This window comes from Herpailurus yagouaroundi, unplaced genomic scaffold (genome assembly GCF_014898765.1).
Source record: "Herpailurus yagouaroundi ecotype Mexico unplaced genomic scaffold, PumYag 29, whole genome shotgun sequence".
Classification (NCBI taxonomy): Eukaryota; Metazoa; Chordata; class Mammalia; order Carnivora; family Felidae; genus Herpailurus; species Herpailurus yagouaroundi.
In genome coordinates, this window is record NW_024412377.1 from 100,108,360 (window position 1) to 100,132,535 (window position 24,176).

At 37.7% G+C, this 24,176-nt stretch overlaps 2 protein-coding genes across 9 annotated transcripts in view; both read right to left on the reverse strand.

Moving 5' to 3' along the window:
* The window catches only part of ANKDD1B (ankyrin repeat and death domain containing 1B), a 73,587-nt gene extending 60,614 nt beyond the window's left edge, over nucleotides 1–12,973 (reverse strand). The window contains exons 1-2 of the mRNA XM_040450560.1: nucleotides 11,222–12,973; nucleotides 2,187–2,290 (exon numbers count right to left, since the gene is read on the reverse strand). Coding sequence (XP_040306494.1) covers nucleotides 2,187–2,290; nucleotides 11,222–11,393 — 276 coding nt within the window. The 5' untranslated portion in view covers nucleotides 11,394–12,973. The remainder of the gene's footprint in view (nucleotides 1–2,186; nucleotides 2,291–11,221) is intronic.
* A 3,106-nt stretch (nucleotides 12,974–16,079) lies between these two features.
* Nucleotides 16,080–24,176, reverse strand: part of POLK (DNA polymerase kappa) — a 73,030-nt gene continuing 64,933 nt past the window's right edge. For 7 of the 8 annotated variants that reach the window (XM_040450616.1, XM_040450625.1, XM_040450608.1 and 4 more), the window contains 5 exons: nucleotides 24,043–24,139; nucleotides 22,043–22,214; nucleotides 19,251–20,195; nucleotides 17,892–17,934; nucleotides 16,080–17,711 (listed from right to left, as the gene is read on the reverse strand). In XM_040450616.1, the coding sequence (XP_040306550.1) occupies nucleotides 17,636–17,711; nucleotides 17,892–17,934; nucleotides 19,251–20,195; nucleotides 22,043–22,214; nucleotides 24,043–24,139 (1,333 nt within the window). In that variant the 3' untranslated portion in view covers nucleotides 16,080–17,635. The remainder of the gene's footprint in view (nucleotides 17,712–17,891; nucleotides 17,935–19,250; nucleotides 20,196–22,042; nucleotides 22,215–24,042; nucleotides 24,140–24,176) is intronic. The other variant, XM_040450635.1, reaches the window with a different exon arrangement.

Sequence of the window (24,176 nt, forward strand, 5' to 3'; positions counted from 1 at the left end):
TGACAATAAATTTCATATATAAATAAAAAAAAAAAAAAAGAAAAGCCAAGAAGGCACTCCTGGGATTTTCATAGTTGATTGTGTTCCAGACAATGGATGTTTAGCATGCATCTAAAACACAGATCTTATTTCCTATACTCTAGGCACTGTTTTTGCATCCAAAGAAGGTGCCTGCGCGTGGATTTACTCCTTTGTTTCAAATAAATAATTTATTGCAAAAATTAAGTATCTAATATCCTTGGTAGCTAAGCTGATGATAAATTAAGTTTGACAAAACATGAGTTATCGTGACACTGTCTGCAATCTAGAGCTGTGTTCTAGTATGTCAAGCCAAAACAGCATCCAAGATAATTCAATAAAACCACTTACATGTATTTCTTCATCTCTATCGTCACAGATTTTAAGCAACTCTACAAACAACCATATCAACAATTTGCTGTAAATGGGACTAAAAGAGATGTCATTAGAAAGTATAATACAGGGCACCTGGGTGGCTCAGTTGGTTAAGTGTCCGACTCTTGGTTTTGGCTAAAGTCATGATCTCACAGTTGGTGAGATTGAGCCCCGCGTCAGACTATGTGCTGATAGTGCGGAGTCTGCTTGGGATTCTCTCACTCATTCTCTCTCTGCGTCTCCCCTGCTTGTGCACATGTGCAGGTATATACTCTCTCATTCTCAAAATAAATAAATAAACTTAAAAAAAGTAATACAATTCATCAAGAGGTCATGATAATTTGCTGTGCCCTAAATGATGCTTCATTTAGCATTAAATCTCTCTAAATACTTTAATATAAAAATATGGTTTAAAATGTCATAAAGTCTTATGTGAAAAAAATTTTAATTATTATGAAAGTACATTAAAGAATCTATTCCCTGCTACTTGGAAAAATGATTATTGCTTTACTTACTCAACAATTTATGTAGATATTACTTTCAAAGGCCCTTGCTTTTCTTTTCACTCCCTCCCTTCCTTCTTTCCTCTTTTTTTTTTTTTTTTTTGGTTTTTGTTTTTGTTTGGTTCCTAAAATTGTTACGCTGCAAAACTCTATTTTTCTACTCTTTCTAGGATGTCTATGGACAATAAATACTAAATACAACCATAACACATCAGACACACACACGCACACAGTATATACACAGACATATGAATTTCCATATACAAGCAAACATATACCTCTCACAGACACACATGCTCAACTGGTAAACATCCTTCCACTGCGTATGATACATGACTTCAATTCTTATGATCTCACTGCCTGGGACAGATCCAGGTTTTGTGGAACCTAAACTCTACACTCTTCAGGGAGCTCTCTTTAAAGCCAGTCAGAGAGCTGAATTGATGGCAGTTAAAGTTTCTTACTTTTTCAGATTAAAAAAAAAAAAAAAACATATAACCATGAGAACACATTGCCAGAGCCCTCCCCAGTACCTTGGAAGGGGTCTGTACAAGAAGGGACCCTAAAGCTTATGCTTCATTTAGCACTAAATCCACCTCTGCTATCCCCTTGAACCACTTGCACTAATTGTCCTAAGTAATTAACACAGCCCCCACTTTGATAAACCTTGCCTTGAAAAGCTGTCAGGAAATCTCTACAAAACCAAGCAGTAGGAAATCCAGTATTTCTGGCAGTGGACTTCTCTCCTAAACCCAAGTACTTGAAGAACAATTAAGAGCCAGGTTTTAGAAAAGGCTCCAGTGCCCAACATGCAAATGCACTGTACTTCTAAAGCAATAAAATACAAAGCCATGCTCTCCCTTAGATTTTAAATTTTCAGGACTGAACAACAAAGGGAATCTCTGGAGAAAAACCAATGATGAACTGTGTAGCAAAAGATGTTCTGCCTTTCCAGAATGTATGAGGCCAGTGATACACAGGCTACAATCCAGGACCAAGTCCAGGCCCATAACCCTGACAATTGGCTTTACTGCCCACCCACAGATTTTGCACAGATGCACACAAAGACTCTGTGTATTTCCCCTCTGATAAGATATATTAAAAGACTCAGAACCTATCCCATGGCTTGATTCCACCTTTAGCTTAAACATTCTGGAATTACCACCGAAGGAGCTAGCCCACACCTCATCTGCCACAATCATTTCAATTGTTATTATTATTTAAATTGCACTGTATAAATCCAAGCCACCCTTAGAGTAGTCACTTGTCACATCTGTGACTTGTACTCACATTGTTCACAGCATTAATGTTAACCTTCTTTTCAAACAGCTTCTCCATAAGATCCAAATTATTGCTTTTTGCAGCATTCTGAAAGCTTCTCTCATTTGGCAGTACTGAAAGCAAGCAAGCAAAGCATGACTGAAGAATTTAAGGGGGACGAAGGAAAAAAGCAAACCTCACGCAAACCTGGTAACTTTAAATAAAAACAGCCTTCACCCTTTCACATTCTACTATTCTGGACATGAGAACTTTGTATCAATATTTTGCAAAGCTGTATTATCAAGACTCCACTTTGTGCTCACAATGCAAGTATTTTCACACCCTTAAAAATATTTCCTGGTCCCAAACAAAACATCATTCCCAAGGACCACCCTGAAGTCAGCAATGTGGTCTCTGCCTCTAGGAGATCGGAGTGTGGCCACAGACTTTGTTTTGTTTTGTTTTGTTTTAATAAAATGTTTGTAAAAGATGAGACAGGCAGGAGCCCAAATGCTCCATACAAGCTTACAGAGATAAAATTGTCTGCAGAAGCCTGTGCAGATGCCAGGCCAGCAGAAAAAAATCCTTAAAATGTAGCACATCACATAAATATACACAAAGTCTAAAAGGGATGAACATGTTTCATTTATATAAAAAGAGATTCACACCTACTATAAACACTACATATCACACACATAATACACATTCAGGTGGCAGGTTTTATTAACTAGCCTAGGGAAGATTTCAGAATGTATTGTTTTTTTTTTTTTTTTATGCTATGCTCTCTCATTGTTTCTTTTTTTTTTATGTTTATTTTTGAAAGAGAGAGAGAGAGAGAGAGAGAGAGAGAGAGAGAGAATAAGGGGGGGAGGGGCAGAGAGATGGGGACAGAGGATCCAAAGAGGGCTCTGCGCTGATGGAAGTGAGCCCTATGTAGGGCTCAAACTTACAAACCGCAAGATCATGACTCTCAGGAAGTCAGAGGCTCAATCGACTGAGCCACCCAGTTTTTTTAATGTAGGGGAACTGGAGGGCTCTCAGGGGACAACCCCAATACTGGGGGATAAAGTCACAATTAATAATATGAAAAATGATATCAAGAATGAATGATATGAAATCAGCAATAGACCATCTCTAAAAAAAAAAAGAACTCTGGAGGAGGTTTTGTGGATGTGTTGCCAAGTAGTTTCATAATAATAACAACAACAACAACAACACAATTTGACAAAGACTTAAAAAAAATTTTTTTTAATATTATTTATTTTTGAGAGACAGAGACAGAGAGCAAGTGGGAGAGGGGCAGAGAGAGAGGGAGACAAAGAATCTGAAGCAGACTCCAGGCTCCGAGCTGTCAACACAGAGCCCAATGCAGGACTCAAACCCATGAAGCACAAGCTCATGATCTGAGCCGAAGTTGGATGCTCAACCAACTGAGTTACCCAGGCACCCCTGTCAAAGACTCTTTAGAGTACTACCAAATCTAATCAAAGACTAGGAGTATCTTCACGGGAGAAACACACATTCATTTTATCACCTGGATCCCCCTCTTCCTTTCTACTCTGCCTGTTGTCCCCACTCTAAGTAACTTCAACATCCACACAGATGATAAATCTGACCCTGACTCTTTCACTTACAATAATCTTTCCATCCACCTGATCTCAGTCACCCATTTTTCAGGGTCATACTCTTGACATCATCATCAGAAACCACATTACCTCTGACATCTTCAAGAAACTCATTATCTGACCACCACCTCATCCATCCACCTCACCTGCTCTACTTCTTCCAGTCTCCAAATTCTGCAACCTCATCAAGTCCTCCCATCCACTGTTCTCACCAGCTTTTCATATTATTCATCCCTTAGGCCCTTACTCTGCTCTTTACTCAGTTTAGATCTTCTAGTCCATCACTGAAATCACTTCTATACAAACACCTTTACTTCCCTTGCCACTCTCTTTTCTCATCAGACTAGCTGACAGAATCCTAATTCTGACATTAAACTCAACTGCTACCTGTTCCACCTCTGCACCTGAGCAGCTGAATAGTACTGGAGAGAAACACACCACCATGGTGCGGGAGACATGACTAGTGTTCATCACTATCTAGTTCTCCTCTCCTTTCTGAACACATGGGTAAGTACACATCCTGGCCTGGGTGCAGTTAAGGTGAGGTCTGTCCCCTGGAATAGAAGAAGAGGGGATAGTAGGTTACTTGGGGCTGAGCAAGTGAAAAGCTTCTGTGACACCCTCCAGGTGCACTCTTTCCATTTTATCAACCCTCAAAGCCATGTGTTTAAACGCTGCAGTGTTGTAGCTGAACTGTATTCCCTCAAAATTTATCTACTGAAGTTCTAACACCCAGTACCTCAAAATGTGACTATGTAGAGTCCTTTTTTTTTTTCAAACATTTGTTTATTTATTTTGAGAGAGAGAGAGAGAGAGAGAGAGAGAGGATGAGCAAGGGAGTGGCAGAGAGAGAGGCAGAGAGACAGAACCCCAAGCAGGTCCCCCACTGTCAGCACAGAGCCAGATGTGGGGCTTGATCCCATGAACTGTGAGATCATGACCTGAGCTGAAACCAAGAGTTGGACGTTTACCCAACTGAGCCACCCAGGTGGTAGATAGAATCATTAAAGAGGTAATTAAAATGAGGTCACTCGGGTGGGCCCCAATCCAATATGACTGGTGTCCTTCTAACAGAGGAAATTTGGAACACACATGACACAGGAAAGACCATGTGGAGACAGTGGGAGGAGATGGCTATCTACAAGCTGAGGAGAGAGGCATCAGGGAAAATTAAGTCTGCTGACACCTTGATCTAGGATTTTTAGACTCAAAAACTCTGAGACAAATTGTTGTTGTTTAAGCCACCCTACCTGTGGTACTTTGTTACAGTATCCCTAGCAAACTAATACAAGGGGTCATAAGATGGCAGTGCCTCAATTAGTTTGGCACTGGGAGACAATTCTCCACAGGTCTCTTATGTTTCTCTGTATCTGATAAACAGAAGCACTGACTGATTTTGCTCTAGACCATCTTTTTCAGAATGTGTGCACAGTGAACTACATCAGAGAAGATAGATAAAAATGCATCTCTGGAGCATGGGGCTGGATTGCTTATGGCTTGCCTTAAAAGACAGACAGAGAGAGAGTAAGGCATGCCCATTAGAAAAGATTTGGATTCCCTAAGTGCAGGATTCTTCTGTAACACAACCCAAGGGGCTTTGCATCTCCTTGGAGATGGGGCTTACAGAAATGACACAAACGCTGACACGCTGGCTACTGCTCCTACTGTGAGCACTACAATCCTCTGTGTCTGATCGGAAGTGTCTTCTGCTAGCATCCATGATGCCATGGTAGGCTAACTTGTTAGCTTGCAAGTAGAGTAAAATCATGGCCTCTTTACAGTTCTTGACACATAGGTTCCTGAGAAACTAGGTAGAGCAGAAACCCTTCTGTTGGACATGTTGTCTGAGCAAGAGTAGATCTTTATTATATTCAGTCACTCAAGACTTAGGGGTGATTTGTTGCTGCAGGAAAATCTGGTTTATCCTGACTACACATGCTAACATACTACCCATAAATAACATACTCCTAAATTCTTACCCATTAATCTCATGTAGGATCTTATCACAGCAATCCTACTTCATTTCCCTAGGCTTCCATTTTTCAATTCCATGACTTTTTCTTTCTTTTCACATATTTTAATCTACTAATTTGCCTACTTTAGTATCCATGATCACCAATATGTAACTCTCAGTTAATAATAGTGCATAGAGAAAACATAAGCAGTTAGATAATAATTTCCATATTTTCTCACCCCTGAGTCTACCAACCTACTTTTACACCCACACTTTCTGCTTTTACTACTCTTACACTCAATGAAACAGCCCTATGACTACCCAAGGCCAACCGCTCCATTGGGCTCTGGATCCCACCCTTCTCGTCTTTTCAATTATTTCATGTATCAATCTCACGGAAATTACCCCATTCTCCTCTGCATTCTCCAGTGGACCATTCCCCTCAACATATACAGAGCTGCTATAAAACCTTCAGTGAAAAAAACATTCTCTTAACTTCACATCCTTTCCAACTGCCACTCCATTTCTTAATCTCCCATTGCTCCCCAAATTCTTATGTGTTCTATAACCACTCTCCTCCTCCTCACCTGTTTCATCTCACCTCCATGCTAATCAGATCTCATTCCTATCACTTCACTGAATCTGTGCTTATTAGGGTCACTCGATCTTGCCCAAAGCCAGTCATCACTTTCTTTGTGTGCATTAAACTCTTGACAGATTTGACCAAGGGCCATACCATCCTTTTAACATTCTTCTCCATGCCTCTGATAGACTACCTCCTGTTTTCCAATCTCTTTTACTGGCTCTTCCTCCTTTGCTTGATCTCTAAATGTTGGAGCACTCTGGAGTTTTTACGAAATTAAGAACATGGTGGAGTAGACATTATCACTGCCATCTTCCAGATGAGGAAAATGAGACTTAGAAAAGTTAAAACACTTGCTCATGTCTTAAAGACAATAAATGATAGAACTATTCCAGGTAGTCTGAATCCAAACACCAAGCTTTCAGTCACTGCAGAGGTCCAGGGTGTCCATATGAAACTGTATTACTGAAGTGGAGATTCAAACTGCTTACTCTATCAGATGCTTTAGCTAATGTATTCTGTCAGTTAAACCAGACTTTTCTCAACTCTGTCCTTGATCCCACATGGCCCTGACACTAGCTCCTTGCCCCTATGTATTAATCCAATGGGAGTGCAGTTCTAGTTCTGGGTCTTTTCCCTCTTGGGTATGTCCCAGGGCAAATCAAGACCTTGTGATGTCCTGAAATATGGCACACACATTCTATTCTGTCCATGAAGTCAAATACCTTGTCCCTTTTCTCCTACATCTATAAGAAAAATTAATTTTGAGGCAACTTCTAAGACCAATTGGAAGCACCATGCAAGATTCTTAATCCATTAAATCAATGGTTCTTAACTCAGGCTTCACAATAAAATAAACAGGATCCCTTTAAACTTCTTTTTTTTTTTAATGTTTCATTTATTTTTGAGAGAGAGAGAGACACAGAGCATGAGTGGGGCAGGGGCGGAGAGAGAGAGGGAGACACAGAATCCAAAGCAGGCTCCAGGCTCTGAGCTGTCAGCACAGAGCCTGATGCAGGACTTGAACCCACAAACCATGAGATCATGACCTGAACTGAAGTTGGATGCTTAACCAACTGTGCCACCCAGGCGCCCCTAAACAGGATCCCTTTAAAAAAAACAAAAACAAAAAACCCATGCCAGATTCTTAAACCCAAGCCAACTACATGGGAATTTCTAGGGCTCAAAATCTTTGCTGACTTGCCCACAATTTACTAATTAAGTAACCTTGTAACAATTCTGAATTTTTAGATTCAAATGTAAAATGGATATTATAAAACCTACCTTTAGCAGTATGAAGACGCCAGTTTGTACAGACTAATAAACTGGCTGTATCCCTTCCCAATGAAAAAACTGTAGCTTTAAATCAGTTATGGTGAAAGTATTACACAAAGGAAAGTGGAAAATACTTCAAATCAGAACTAGTCCCCCCAGAGAGCTGGTAATTAAACATTTACCAACACACCATTGTCTACCTTCCAGCTAGTAAGTGACAGAGTTGAAAAAATTATCGATACAAATCATAAACATACCAATTTTCAGCTTGGCTAAGTAATATTTAGAGTACTGTGCTATATATGTCTTTTTTTATTTTTTTGGAAATGGATAAGATCAAGGAAATGTTAAATGTTCAGCACCAAGCAACACATTACACAGAGCTGTATCATTCACTTAAACTTTTAGGGGTCAAAAACTCTAATGCCTTCAAAATTTGGGTAAGTATGAAGCAAGAGGGCCAAAACAGGAGGAGATAATGCTGAGATAGAAAAACAAGCCTCCTGCATTTCATTCAGGTCTCTGCTCAAATGGTACCACTTCTGAAAAATCATGTCTGACCGTCCAAACCCCTGTCTCCTGTCATTCTCTGCCCCTGTGCCCTACCTCACTTTTTCTTCATATCACTTGATACTACTCGACATTAATATTACATTTGTTTACTTTCTCAGTATCTGTTTCCTTCACCAGAATACAATATCCACGAGGAAGCTGAAATAAGTCCAGTACCTAGTGCTAATAGGTGTTCAATAAATATTTGCTAGATGGGTGGATGGGAGGATTGGGAAGCCACCATCTACCTCCAGAACAATATTACCAAGGGTAGTATGCTCAGTATTAACAAAACTTCCAATTTCTCATACATACATATAAACCACATATGAAAGAGGAAAACCCAAGAGAAATTAGAAAATATTTTGAACTGAATAAAAATAAAAATAAAATATATCAAAATGTGTGGGATGCAGCTAAAGCAGTGCTAAGAGGGAAATTCATAGCATTATAAGAGGGAACTTCATAGCATTAAGTTATTAGAAAAGAAGCTTGCAAATCAGTAATGTAAATTCCTACCTTAAGAAAGTAAAAACCTAAAAGCAAAAAACACCTAAGTCAAGCAGACAGAAGAAAAATTGCAAAGGTAAGAGCAATAATCAATAAAATTGAAAAAAGATAAACAATAGAGAAAATCAATGAAAACAAAAGCTGCTTCTCTGAATACATCAATAAAATCGATACACCTCTAGCAACACTGACCAAAAAGAGAGAAAGAGAGAGAACACACATTACCAATGTAAGGAATGAAAGAGAGCACAGCACTACCGTTCCCACACACATGAAAGGAATAAGGGAATATTATGAACAATTCCATTCACATAAATTCTACAACTTAGATGAAATGAAATAATTTCTCAAAAATCACAAACTACCCAAATTCATTCAAGATTATATAGATAACCTGACACAAGAAGAGGAAAAACTTCCCAACTCATCTTATGAGATCAGCATTTCCTTGATTCTACAACCAAAGACATTATGAGAATAAAAAACTACAAGCCAATATCCCTCATAAACATCGATGCAAAACTGTCTGAACAAGCATTATCAAAACACATCCCGTGATACACAGAAAGTTTAACACACCAAGTAAGGTTTATCCTGAGAATGTAAAATTCGTTCCTTATTTGGAAATCAAGCAATGTATATACAGGTAGTCTAAAGAAGAAAAATTATATGGTTAATTGATGCAGAAAAAGCATTTAAAAAAATCATCATCCATTTATGATTAAAAACAAAAACCAAAAAACCCTCTCAGCAAACTGGGAATAGAAGGGAACTTCTTCAACCTGATAAAGAGCATTTACAAAAAACTAACAGCTAACATTCTACTTACTCATAAAAATGTCAATGCTTTCTTTACCCAGGAACAAACAGAAATGTCCAGTCTAACTCTTAAACACAGTGCTGGAAGTGTTAGCCAGGACAACAGAGCAGTAAAAGTATATTAAAACGCATACTGATTGGCAAGAAATCGAAATGTCTCTAGTCTAGTTGCAAACAATTTTATTATCTGCATATAAAATCCAAAAGAATGTATAAAGCAGCTCTAGAACTAATAAGTGGGTTTAGCAAAGTTGTAGGATACAAGGTCAACACATAAATATCAACCATCTTTCTATATATTGGCTTAAACAAATGGAAACCAAAATTTAAAAATAATACCATTTTAAAAATTATAATTAAAATGATCAAAAATCAAAATACTTAAAAGTATATAAATCCAACAAAAGTTCCAGTTTCTCTAATACCAAAAAAACACAAAATACTGATGAGAAAAATTAAAGAATACCTAAATAAATGAAGATACATGATGTCATGAATTGGAAGATGTAATAAAGATGTCAATTATATGAAACTGACCCATAGATTTAATGCAATTCAATCAAATGCCAAAAGGATATTTTGTAGCTACAGACAAGATGATTCTAAAACCTATATGGACAGGCAAAAGAACTAGAATAACCAAAACAATTTTGAAAAAGAAGAATAAAATTGGAAGAGTCACAATACTTATTATAAATCTACAATAATCAATACAGCATGGTATTGGCAGAGAAACACACAGATGGATTGAACAAAATACAGAGTCGAGAAATAAACTCTCACAAATATAGCCAGTTGATTTTTGACAAAGGTGTAAAGTCTGTGACAGCAGCGAAAGGATAATCATTGCAACAAATGGTATTTGAACAACTGGACGTCCAAAATGAAACAAAACAAAACAAAACAAAACAAAACAAATGAGCCTTGATGTTAAACTTCATTCTTTACACAAAAATTAACTCGAAATAGATCATAGAGGAAAACGTAAAACATAAAACTATAAAACTTTTAGAAGAAGACACAGGAGAAAAACTTCCTAAAATGGGGTTAGGCTATGTGGCCTCCGCAGTAATGATCACTGCTTTAAAATAACTTCTTATTCTGTTACTAATTTTTTCGTCTATCAACCCTCCACCAAAACCAGAAGGGCTGTCATGCTCCGACTTCATACTCATCTAAAATATGTCCAGTAAGTAGTAAGCTCTTGAAAATATTTCTAGAATGAATGAATGGACAGATGGACGAACTAAATAAACATTATTAAGGAACTGGTGCTCTGTTAACAGTCTGGAAATCATTCTCAACTTTTAAAGATTCTTGAACAATCTCAGTTTATGCTATAAATTTAATCTCAAGGCACAAAAGACCCATCCCATGCTTTCAAACACCTAAGCACAGAAAGATTAAGTGATTTAAAGTCACACAATAAATCATTGCATGAGTCAGGATATAGGAGATAACAGCATATAAAACTCTTTCCGTATTTGCAATAGGGCGTAATTATTTAAAAAACAAAACACACACAAAAAAACCCAAAAACCACTCTTCCTTAAATTGAAAGAGCAACTCTTTCCTTCCATCCACAGTAGAGGCTTCACCTGAAATAAAACAGTCTGAGCCAAAACTTGGGTGGGCAAACTAGCCCACAGGGGCTGCGGGGGCGGCGGGTGGGCGCCCAGCCCGGAGTCCTGAAGCGCCCACTAGGCGCCGCCGCCGCCACGTTTGCGCCCCGCGTCCTGGAACTCACGGATCTCGTGTCCCGCCGCCGCCTCCTCTCGGGGCCCCTCATGCTTCGGGATCCAGGGTCGGACCACCGCGCCCCTCAGATCTTCCCGAAGGCCCTTCGCGGCCGCGGCCGCCCCTCGCAGTAGCTCTCGCGCCGCCGCCCGGCGACCCGGGCTGCTTCGGGCGGGGTCCATGTGCGCCCCCGCGGGGGGTGGGGGGCGCAGCGCGCGAGCGGGAAGGCTCGGTCGGGCCGCTCTGTGGCTCTCGGTTCTAGGTGGTCTCGGGGCCGCTTGCCCCGCGTTTTCCTGCGCAGCCCAGAGCAGCCGCCTGGGCGGGTCTGCCTGCGGGTGCGGCTTGCACCGTCTCAGGATTTGTTTCACCTGAGGTGAAGCGCTGTGCGAAGACGCCCAACTCACACTTCGGTGCTTCGTACAACTTTGAGAAACGTCGAGGCTGGATTTGTAACCAACACTTAGAACTTCAGTATTAAATCACTCCTAAATGGGCTTCCAGAATTTTCCTTGGAATAAAGTCTCTCAGTTTCTTCTCCCAAACCTTGGTATCCCATTTTAATGCAGTCGTGAGCTGTTGGACTCCCCGTCTTGGGTATTATTTCTTAGCGATTTATAAAATTGATCCAATAGAGTAATCTATTCAGGACAACCGTGTGTCTAGCTGAAATTCTAGTAATAGTGAAGAAAAACAGAGTATTGGAGGACAACCGGAACTTCTGCCCTGAATCCACAGCACCTGAGCACAGTGGGTTCAACGGGTTACAAAATAAAACCAAACAAAACAATGGCACATCTCACATTAGCACATTCTAGGAGTGAAAAAAAACCCAAAAACCTAAGTCCTCATAAAACAGAACTAGATTTGACCCCAGAACTGACCCACCTTTTTACACGCATGCGCGTGCGCAAGCTCGCGCACACGCACACACGCATAAGAGAGCATTGTCTATAAAAATGCACAAGATGATTTAAAGAGAAATAAGCTAATGAAAAAAAATGTAAAGAAGTGGACATTTTCAAGAGGTCTTACAAGGGTAGACAGATTTCAATAGACAAGGGTTTGGTAGAGGTTGTGTGTGTGTGCACACATATCTAAGGTATGTATATCTATGTATATGAATGTTTTAGGAGTTTGAAATCATAATAAAAAGAGACGGGTTAGAAGTAAAGCGTTAACACTATTTGCCTCTGAATTATCTTCAGTCTCGCTGAGCAACAATTAGAAATTACATCACATTTGTAAGAACAGTTCAATATTATGGTTTGCTTAACAAATGGAATGTTTCCATTACTCACCATAATAGCATTTGAGTTTTTCTTGAACAACTGTTAATCCAACTGTTTTGCTCTGCATTACAAAGCAAAACTGATTATCCCTGAATTATACAACAAAAGAACAGTTTTTGCTCCAGGGAAATAAACTCCATCGCTCTGTGAAGTTCACTAAAATCCTACCAGCACCAGGTATGTTCAAATCTATTACCACTTTTCAAAATGGAATATTACTTAAAAAAAAAAAAAAATCAGCACTAGGCACCAAGTATGGTTTTCAAAATGGAATATTTCCTTAAAAAGCATTTTTTTAAGCCTTAGGTTAATAGTAACATTTGGAGCCTTCTTCCAAATACTTCCAAGCCACCCAAAAGGCCACACACAGTGATAAAACATTTATAACGCAAGCCAATGTCCAATAAAAGAAAAGAAACACAATTCCTTCTTTCTGGAAGGCCCATCCCTCAGAGCCCAGCTTGAGTGCAGCCACTTACATCAGCCACCACCTGTCTTCCCAGAGAAAAACAGTAAGATAGTAATAGACACCACTCTTTGGTTACATATTATTTATTCATTTATAGGTCATCAAATGATAGTAGCACTAAGCGCCACGCCATATACTTCACACCTAGAATTTGGAGATCAGTGAAGACAGCCTAGGATCTCTAGCAATCTGCAGTCTAGTGGGACAAGACCACAGCAAAGCCATAGTGAAGAATGTTTCAGTGTCCTCATAGAGAAATGGAAGCACAAAGGGATGACTGATCAGCTTTTCCAGAGGGCAGGGCCCTCTCCTGAAAGCAGCCCCTGGACTGAGTTGAAAGATGAGTAGTTGTGAATGGTGGGAGACAGCAAAAACACATTCAGGAAGCACATTCAGGACCGAGGGAGCAAGCTTCATACCAGAGGGGAGAAATAGCTTGGTCTATTCAGGAAACTATAAGCTGTGCAGTCGGACTTGAATGGCTTTGAATGCCACGCCTATGTTTGGAGTGTATCATGGAGAATGACATGTAGCAGCTAGCTTGTACTGGCTTGCAGGATCAGATTGTTAAATTTTCAGGAACTTTGTGAATTGGTTTTTTATTATGATTTTGGGTCACATATGAACAAGTGTGTATAAAATACGTATGCACAGCTTAAGGAATTTTTTTAATGTTTACTTATTTATTTTGAGAGAGAGAGAGTGTGTGTGCAAGTGAGCAGGGGAAGGGGCAGAGAGGAGAGAGAATCCCAAGCAGGCTGTATGCTGTCAGCACAGAGCCTGATGTGGGGCTCGATCCCACACACTATGAAATCATGATCTGAGTCAAAATCAAGAGTGGGACGCTCAACCTACTGAGCCACCCAGGTGCCCCTAAAGAATATTTTTAAAGGCAACCTCCATGCAATCAACCACCCAAGAAATGGAACACTGATAGTATCCCAGCAGCTCTATGTACCACTCCCCAGTCACATTTCACTATCTCCCTAGAGAAGAAACCTTTATTCTAACTTTCAGGACAGTAACATACTTGCTTTTCTTAGTAATCTGATCTCATATGGATAAATCCTCAACACAACAGTTTTAACTATTTTGCACTGCTTACAAATGTATTCATGCTGATGGCATGCCATGACTTGCCATCTATGACTTACTTCTTTTACTCTAGATTGTTTGTGATATTCATCTACTGTTGGCTTACTGCCTTCATTTTTGCCACTATATAGAATTGAATTGTTTGAATAGACATGAATATACAATGGTAGAATTAAATTAATATCTGGTTTATTTTCCATTTTTGGCTATTACAGTGCTGCTAGTTTAGCAGGATTCTTACACAGAGTCGTGATACCGAGGCTTTTCTTTCCAGGAGGCAACTTTCTTCATGCTGGCATTGCTCAGTTGGGTTTGTACCTGAAGAACTGAGCCCCGAACGTCACGTGGCATAGTTCTTTACATATTTTTTACTTCTTTGATTAAGTGGTCTCATGTCACAAGGTTGTGAGGGATGTTGTCATGTATGCTTATACCCAGGTCGCATTGAGGTTGTTTTTTTATTTTCCGTAGGGAGGGGACTCTAGGAGCATTCTTGTACATACTTCCTAAGGAACATGTTCAATATTTTCCCCAAGACATTGTATCAGTTAGGGCTCTGGGCAGGAAAAACGTTTGTATTGTGAGATGAATTTAAGGACCATTTACAAAGGTGTGGGGGAACCACAAAAGATACCGCAGCACCCCAAAACTAATAAGAGCAAGGCTCTGTTGCCACTCCCAGGCTGATGGGGTGAGGGAAGGAAAGGATTATCAGAAACTGAAGAGAGCAGAGAACACAGTATAAAGAAGTTGTGACTAGGGGCACCTGGGTGGCTCAGTCAGTTAAGCATCTGACTTCAGCTCAGGTCGTGATCTCAAGGTTCGTGAGTTTGTTGGGCTCTGCACACTCAGTCTCAGTGCAGAACCTGCTTTGGAACATCTGTCTCTCGGTTTCTGCCCCTCCCTCACTTATGCTCTCCCTCAAAAATAAACATTAAAACAAAAAACACAAAAAAAACAGTTGTGACCTTCGGTCAAGGGACCTAGCCTGCTCAAGATGATCATACCAAAATTACATGTGGGAATAAATACCCAACTTCATCTGCTTTCCTTCCTGAAATCTCCTGTAGTGGTTTCCCCATTGCCATGGCCCCTTACTAGACAAAAGCATGGTCAAGGGCCAATAACTTGGCCAGTAATTTGGAGAGCAAATGGAAGAAAACCAACAAAGGTGTTTATTTAGGAGTGCAGTTGCTAGGTTAAGTGTACATATCTTCAAATGTATTGAAGAAGGGCAAACTTTTCCAAAGTGATTGTTTTCAAAAGTAGAGTTTAGGGGCGCCTGGGTGGCGCAGTCGGTTAAGCGTCTGACTTCAGCCAGGTCACGATCTGGCGGTCCGTGAGTTCGAGCCCCGCGTCAGGCTCTGGGCTGATGGCTCAGAGCCTCGAGCCTGTTTCCGATTCTGTGTCTCCCTCTCTCTCTGCCCCTCCCCCGTTCATGCTCTGTCTCTCTCTGTCCCAAAAATAAATAAATGTTGAAAAAAAAAAATTTAAAAAGTAGAGTTTACATTGCTCCACAACATCACCAAAATTTAGTATCATTGGATCTTTTCATTTTTGTGAATCTGGTAGGATGTAGTGATACTTCTTTGTGGTTTTATTTTTTATTTCCCTATTTCTAAAATGGCTGAGAATTTTTCATATTTCATGGCCATTTGGACTTCTTTTTAAGTAAAGTGACATTTAAAGTCTTTTGTCCAAATTTCTATTGGCTATCTGTCTCTTAATAATACAGAGGAGTCATTTTTACCTTCTGGATTATATATTCTGGATACTAGTTTGGGCCAGTTAAATGTGTTGTAAATATGCTCTCAGGTGGTTCCCTATGTTCTGACCCTCTAAGTAGATAAGATCATAGGTGGTTATTCTTTGTAGTTTTGCTGTATTTCCTAAAAATACCCCAAAGCAAAATCATAATGAAAAGTAAATAAGTTGGATACATTAAATAGAAGAAAATGTGGAGAGAATTCGGGGCAAAGAGAATCAAAGACAAAGAATCAGAGGTGGGAAAAGAGTAGAAAAGTAAGAAAACCATTTTTATTGGCTAAAAGATCAATGAAACACTTCCAATTTTATTTTAAATTATTATTAAATATTACTAAATGATAACATTCAATTACATGAATCACGTAGCTGAAAATAATTTCATATTTAAAGTTGAAAATACAGTAAAAATAAATCTGAGGCAAGATGGAAAAAAAAGTATGATACTATTAACTTTTCAAGACATTAAATCAGTGCTTTACTAAACTTAATTTTGTACAGAACTGAGATATATAAATCACATAAGAACTCTGAACTTGCCATAGCATATGATAATAATTAGGCCTGAGACTGGCATAATAAATATAATAATACAATAATTTAAAGTCAGTTACCACTTTGGCCAAAAGCTGTATGAGATTCTAATTTAACCTATTCCTAAAATATTATTTCTTTATAAATTCAGATAATGAGTTATAACATATGAAAAGTAGGAAAAGAGACAACAAAAATATAAGAGGCAAAAGATTCAGTTCTTTAAAGGAGTAACAGAAAATGGCTTCCATTTCATGTTTAAATTAATTGTTTTTTGAAAAAAATTCTATTAATAGCACAAAAGTATTTGCAGTAACTACAATGATCACTATTAAGCTATCTTCTTTCATTAATATTAACAAAAATGTGATAGAAATATAACTAAGATGAATGAGATGCTTTAATACACATTAATCTTTTGAATTACTTCTTTCTAAAGGGTTACAATAAAAATAAAGTGAGCATACAATTTATCCTTTTTTATAGATCTGTGTAAAGTATAAACATAACTGTCAAGAAATGAAATACCACCACTTAAAAGTCCTATACAGAAACTAACACCTTGAATCTTACACTAAATATTGTTAAAGTGAGCCACATGCTTATTCATAAAGGAATTCTAAATAAAAAAATAAAAGGGATAATCAAATTTTAAAGAATTCTTTTAACACAGAAGATAATACTGTGATATCATTTTCCTGAAGATAATGAAACCTTCAGGCTTGTTCTGCCCAGCTAATATTCTTCATAGAACTTAGAATAAATTTTAATTATGAAGGCTCACAAGGTATTTGAATATCCCAGGAGGTAAACTACGAATATATGAAGTTGTAGAAGTTACCAAAATCAAATATAGCAGTCCAATGCCAACAAAGTGGTTAAGTGCTGAAATATTATTATGCTAACATAGGTTTGTGAGAACCTCTGAGAGCCCTTATAAATATGTTTTTATATTTATTATAAAATGTAATTATGAAAAAAATCACTTTCTGATTTCATTCCTAATTTCTCATTTTAAAATGATCTGTAACAGGACTGATTTCTGATTGATGTATAATAGAAGTGAAATTCTCTTGGTTATCCAAAATGTGTAAAGAAGTAAACTAGTCTATATTCCAAATTCATATGAAGGAAATGTCATTTGGGAAGGAATTATTGCACTTGTCTTTCACTAAATGAATTTGTAAACTTAATGAAGAACTAGAGATTTGTTGACTATAAAGTAACAAGTTTCAAGTAAGAATAAAATGTTCAATGGTAAAATGTTCAATATTCATTTAAAAAATATATCAAGAGTGTGTCTGGGACTGTTTGGTTTTACTTTCTTTGACGATGAGTACATTCCTGGCCTGGAATGAAAAAGAACATGCAATTAAAATGCAAGAAGATATTTTTTAACTGTTTTGCAAATCACTGATTTTTAAAATTGTAGTTGATTTATAAGAGCAGATTTTAACATTCCCTAAAAATTAGACCTCAAAATATAACAATTTTATAGCCAGCTTTGTTAAAACTCAAATTAGCCATACCTTTTTGTTTTTGTTGCAGTCTTTTGTACTTGGCCTGAGGTATCTTTAGAGGAAAGAAAAGTCAAGAAATTCCATAATGAACAACATGAAATAACTATAAAGCTGTATAAAAATCTAAAGAGGTAAAGCTGACTGATTAAAGATAATAAAAACTTCCTTAGTACTACATAATTTATATGTAGACACACCAGAAACTAACTTTATAGCATTATTTCTTTGTAATTTACTTATTTTATTAGTATACACTTAATTTTATTTTTGAAGTTGAGTTAGACTACCAAAAAACAACTTTAAAGAGGCTTTCTGGTTGTGTGATTATAGTTAATTTACCACTGTGCCTTGGCAAAAGTTTTCTTAACAAATTTTTCTTTCTTCTTTTTTTAAATTGAGGTATAACGGACACACAGTGTTCTATTAGTTTCAGGTATACAACATAGTGATTCAACAAATGATATGCTGTGCTCACCACAAATGGAGCTATCATCTGTCACAATACAGTACTATTATAGTCCCATTGACTATATTCTCTGTGCTGTACCTTTTATCCTTGTGACTTATTCCTTCCACAGGAATCTCATTTTTTATGAGATCACTTAGCTCCCTGAATTTATGAGTTCGTTCTGTGCTAAATCAAGCCCCAAATGGAGTTTTCCCAAAATGTAAAATCTAATGGCTTCAGTTAATTCTAACCTATGCTAATAAGGTAAATAACATTTTCCTAAATGGCAGCATACACAAACTATCCCTTTAATTGTATATGCTTCATATTTAACAACAATCTCAATTTTTTTTTTCAACGTTTATTTATTTTTGGGACAGAGAGAGACAGAGCATGAACGGGCGAGGGGTAGAGAGAGAGGGAGACACAGAATCGGAAACAGGCTCCAGGCTCTGAGCCATCAGCCCAGAGCCCGACGTGGGGCTCGAACTCACGGACCGCGAGATCGTGACCTGGCTGAAGTCGGACGCTTAACCGACTGCGCCACCCAGGCGCCCCAACAATCTCAATTTTAATAAAACATTCCTATATAATCAAGTTCTTTAAAATGACTACAGGGGGCGCCTGGGTGGCTCAGTCGGTTGAGCGTCCAACTTCAGCTCAGGTCATGATCTCACGGTCCGTGAGTTCGAGCCCCGCATGGGGCTCTGGGCTGATGGCTCAGAGCCTGGAGCCTGCTTCCGATTCTGTGTCTCCCTCTCTCTCTGCCCCTCCCCCGTTCATGCTCTGTCTCTCTCTGTCTCAAAAAGAAATAAATGTTAAAAAATAAAAATAAAAAATAAAATAAAATAAAATAAAATAAAATACAATACAATACAATAAAATAAAATACAATAAAATAAAAATGACTACAAACTCACCAGTACTTTTGGTGCTTTTTGTGGGTTGATTAGCTAGACTATCCTTTCTCAGTTCCTGGATAATGCCTTTATTTAAGCATATATCCACATGCATATTGAACAGGGTAAGATCTGAAGTCTTTTGTTCCAGGTTACAAATAGGACAAACTAGAGCCTGGGTTATTATCACTTCAGGTAAATAAGGCTGGGGGGATTCTTGCTGACTTGACCCCATATCTTCCAGTAAAACAGTAGAGAAAGAATTCTGATAATGTTGCTCAGTATTAAACGATTCTCTTGGAAAAACAGCACATTCCTCTTTGCTGTGCTTATCACTTAAAGCACCTACACTTTCTGCTTTAGGTGGGTTACCTTTAGTCTCTACTAGCTCTGCACAATCTACTGAATTGATTCCTGAATGCTTCTGATGGGTTTCATAATCCTGCTTCTCATGGAGTGAAAAAGAATGATGTACATTTTCTTTCCTGTTAACTTCTGTAGAGGAAGCATGTGAGCATGAGAACATTTTACGGTCTTCATTAATTGAAGGTCTATCAAGACAGGCATCTACATGTTTATTAAAGGCTTCCAGACTGATGCTTCCTTGCTCCCTAAAGCAAATGGGACAGGTAAATATCTGAGACTTATTTGAATTCTCTGATGTTTCTAAATTCTCGTTCATCTTCTTTAAAACTTGGAATGAATCTGATGTCTGTAAACTTTGTGTATCCACAGCTTCACACTTAAATGTGTCTTGTTGGCTCCATTTCCTTTCTGATCGCTTTTTATCAAAGAAGCTCTTCTTTTGAGACATTTCTAGAGGTTTTAGAAACTGATCTTTGTCAGTTTTCTCTAGCATATGCCCAGTAGCTGACAGAGCTTGGTTTCCAGCCTGTAAAAAGCCAATAATGCTCCTTTGTTGCTGTTTCTTGTCTTCTTCATTGGGAAAACTAGATAACCGTACACCTAAATTAAACCAACGACAATTAATTGCTTAACAAAGCCAATTCACTCATAATGCATAAAAATATTTTGCATAATATTGTTGTGATATATATACAAAAGGCTGTTTAGAGAAAAATAATAAGCAATACTGCATATTTTCTGAATTAAAGGATGAGTTTTCAAAACAGGTACTTTGCATGAAATTTACGTTCCTTTATAAAACTGGGTGTCACTAAATAGTATCTGTTGGGAGTTCACAAGATTATATAAGTCTTCCAATTAACATCTGACATAAGTTACCATTAAAGATCAACTAACTGAGGCACCTGGGTGGCTAGTTGGTTAAACATCTGACTTCTGCTCAGGTCATGATCTCACAGTGTGGTTCAAGCCCTGCATCAGGCTCTGTGCTGACAGCTTAGAGCCTGGAGCCTGCTTCAGATTCTGTGTCTTCCTCTCTCTGCCGCTCCCCCACTTGCACTCTGTCTCTCAAAAAATGAATAAACATTAAAAAATTTAAAAAAAAAACCCAACTATTGGAGTCAATTTCAAAAACTCTTTAGCTCTTTTTTAGGTTCACAGCAATAGTAAGCAGAAAGTGCAGTTCCTACATATCCTCTGCCCACACCATGCACAGCCTCCTCCAACTGACATATTGCACCAGAGTGGTACATTTGTTACAAATGATGAACGTATAGTAACACAACATTAACACTCAAAGCTCATAGTTTACATTAGGTTCACTCCTGGTGTTGTACATCCTATGGATTTTGACAAGTGTTTAATGATTTGTATCCACCATTATATAATCATACACAATAGTTTCACTGCCCTGAAAGTCCTCTGTGCTAAGTCTATTCATCCCTTCCTCGCCCCTAACCCTTGACATACACTGATCTTTTCACTGTCTCCAGTTTTGTCTCTTCCAGATTTCATAAGTTTGAATCAGACAGTATTTAACCTTTCAAACTGGCTTCTTTCATTTACTAATAATAAATGTAATATAATAATATAATTTACATTTAAGGTGCCTCCATGTCTTTTTATGTGCATTTTTGTTTCCAATTTTGGCAATTATGAATGATGCTGTCATTAACATCTGCTCTTTAGATTTGGGGTTTTGTTTTTAGTTTATTTATTTATTTTGAGAGAGAGAGAAAGAGAGAGAGACAGCACAGAAGGGACAGAGGGAGGGAAAGAGAGAATCCCAAGCCGGTTCTGCACTGTCAGCATGGAAGCCCAGGAAGGGGCTCGAATTTCCGAACCATGAGATCGTGACCTGAGCCAAAGTTGGAAGCTTAACTGACTGAGCCACCCAGGTGCCCCGGCTCTTTAGCTCTTTTATTTAACGAACTTAATTCAATCAATTTCAAGTGTGTGCTGTCTTTCATACATGAAAGCATGGCTAATGATCCACTCTTAGCAGTAAAGTTGGCATTTGGAGTGCTTGTCCATATACATCCTCTCACCCAATTCTCTTTAACCTAGTGTGATATTTTCTTGTTTGCTACAAAAATATTAATGTGTTTATCATAAGGTGGTGCCTCAGATACCAAATCAGTATTACAAAACATATGAGTATATGCACTAAATTCACTTTCATAAAATCTGAAAAGTTTAAAATTCTGAAACATACCTAGCCCGAAGGATTTCACTAAGTAGTAAGGAAAAGAACAACTTTATCTGGTTCTTATGGGGATTAAATTAATGAGCATTGTTCCACCTACATCAGGTTCTAAGAATTAAGAAAAATGGCAGCATAGGTACAAACTCCTCAACAGGTTTAAGAGATAAAACGAAGGAGAGACTATTTCCCAAGTTAATTTATTTGGGAAGGTCTAGCAGATTTAAGGAAAAACAAGGCATACCCATAAGTCTTAATCTCAAGGGATGTGGAAAATCAGCATCAATTTCTGTTCTTAGCAAGTCTTTAGCAATAGCAAATATTTCTTCTGCAGTAGAAACAACAGATGAAACTGTAGATGCACGAGTTTTTACTTCAAAATTTACATTCTTCAGTTTAATGGTAACAGTTCTACCCTGCAACAAACAGAACATTGTTACATATGGCTTTCTAACTTCTAGAAAAAAGTTAATTTGTAGGTTACAAAAATTTAGAAAGATCTCTTAAATACACATAATATAGAAGTATAATCAATTATTTATAAAACATGGTAATGGAATCTGCTAAAAAGAATAACTGAAATATCTAAAAATCCCATTTTAGCCAATAATTATTACTCCCCTCACACTTACTGTGTGTCTACTGTATGCTAGATATTATGCTAAACCATTTGCACATAAGAACTCCCTTTACAGTTACTGTTTAATGAGTACAGGGTTTCAGTGTGGGATAATGAAAAAACTCTGGAGATTAATAGTGGTGATGGTTGCACAATATGAATGAACTTAATATGACAGAAATGTAACTTAAAAATGGTTAAAATGATAAATTCTATGTTATGTGTATTTTATTACCCCCTGGAGGTTCTGAGTGTGGGTTGACTTATTAACTCACTTCCAAAGAATAGAGTATGAAAGGAAAAAATAGTAACTTCACAGTGGAGAAGCCTAGCAAACACTAACTTAACCAGGTGACAACAGTTAGTATCATTTATGATACCTCGTAGTTATCATATACCTTGATAGGATGTAACGAGGACAGTTCACTTCTGGTACTCTTTCTAAAAATTCATAACCTGGTCTAATCATTAGAAAAACATCACCCAAACCTGGATGGAAAGACATCTTGCAGGATACCCGGCCAATACTCCTTAAGACTGTTAAGGTCATGAAAAACAAGGAAATACTGATAAACTTTCATAGATTAGAGGAGATTGGGAGACACGACAACTAAACACAGTGTGGTTCCCTGGACTGAATCCTGGAACAGAAAGAGGACTTTAATGGAAAAACAGTAAAATCCAAATAATGTCTGGAGGTTAGCCAATAGAAATGTGTTAATGTCAGTTTCTTAGCTTCAACAAATGTACTGTAATAATATAGCTATGATAATACAGGGTATATCAGAACTCTCTATATTACCTTTGCTACTTTTCTTATAAATCTGAGATGATTCCCAAATTACAGGTTTATTAAAACAATTTTTTTTAAAAAATCTTCACACTCAGGTATGATAGAAAAGGATTATAAGATATATAATGTACTTATATAGATATCCCATTCTTTGTAATAACCTTTGTTGTTTTGGGGGGTTTTTTGGTAATAACTTTTGAATACCTTTGTGCTACACTTTGTAAAAACGCCACCTCTGGTTTGAGAGTTTGGAAAAATACTACATATAGATTGTTGTGAGTGAAGGTTATAAAATAGAAATTCAGGGTCTTCAAGGTTTTGTTCTCAGTATGTTAAACAATCTGGAATTCGAGAATTGAAACAAAATGCCTATTTTAGAAAATCGTTGTCTACCTGAGGAAAATATTAAAAGATGGTTGGAAAGACATTTGTAATAAGTAAATACAGTTCTAGGGAAATCATTACCTTTGCTTTATTCTCTAATGCCATTATAAGTCTGATTCTGAACGTATTCAAATGTACTCCTCAAGTAGTATAAACTCTGGAATTATACTGGAGCCAGCCCACCCTCCTAAGTTGTTTCTTCATCGACTGATCTCAGTATAGGCCTCAATTATGGGTCAGAATTGAATTTGTCTCTATTGGGGATACTCTATATTTCTCAATTTATTGAGAAACTGAATTTATCTCTATTGGGGATTACTCTTTATTTATTGGGGATACTCAATATTTCTCAATTTGTACTCAGATGCAAAATCTAACTCTTCCTTTAAGGTAGTATTTTATTATTAAAAAATGTTAGATCTAAGAACACTACATCTAAATAAAGTACCTTTAATCCTTCTTTCTGCAGATCTTGAGCAAGTTCACTGCAAAGTTCCTGGCACAAGCTATATTGTTCTTCTGCTTTACTCATCTCACTGAATGTCCTAAAAAGACAAGAATGATTTTGGTGCACAGAGTAAA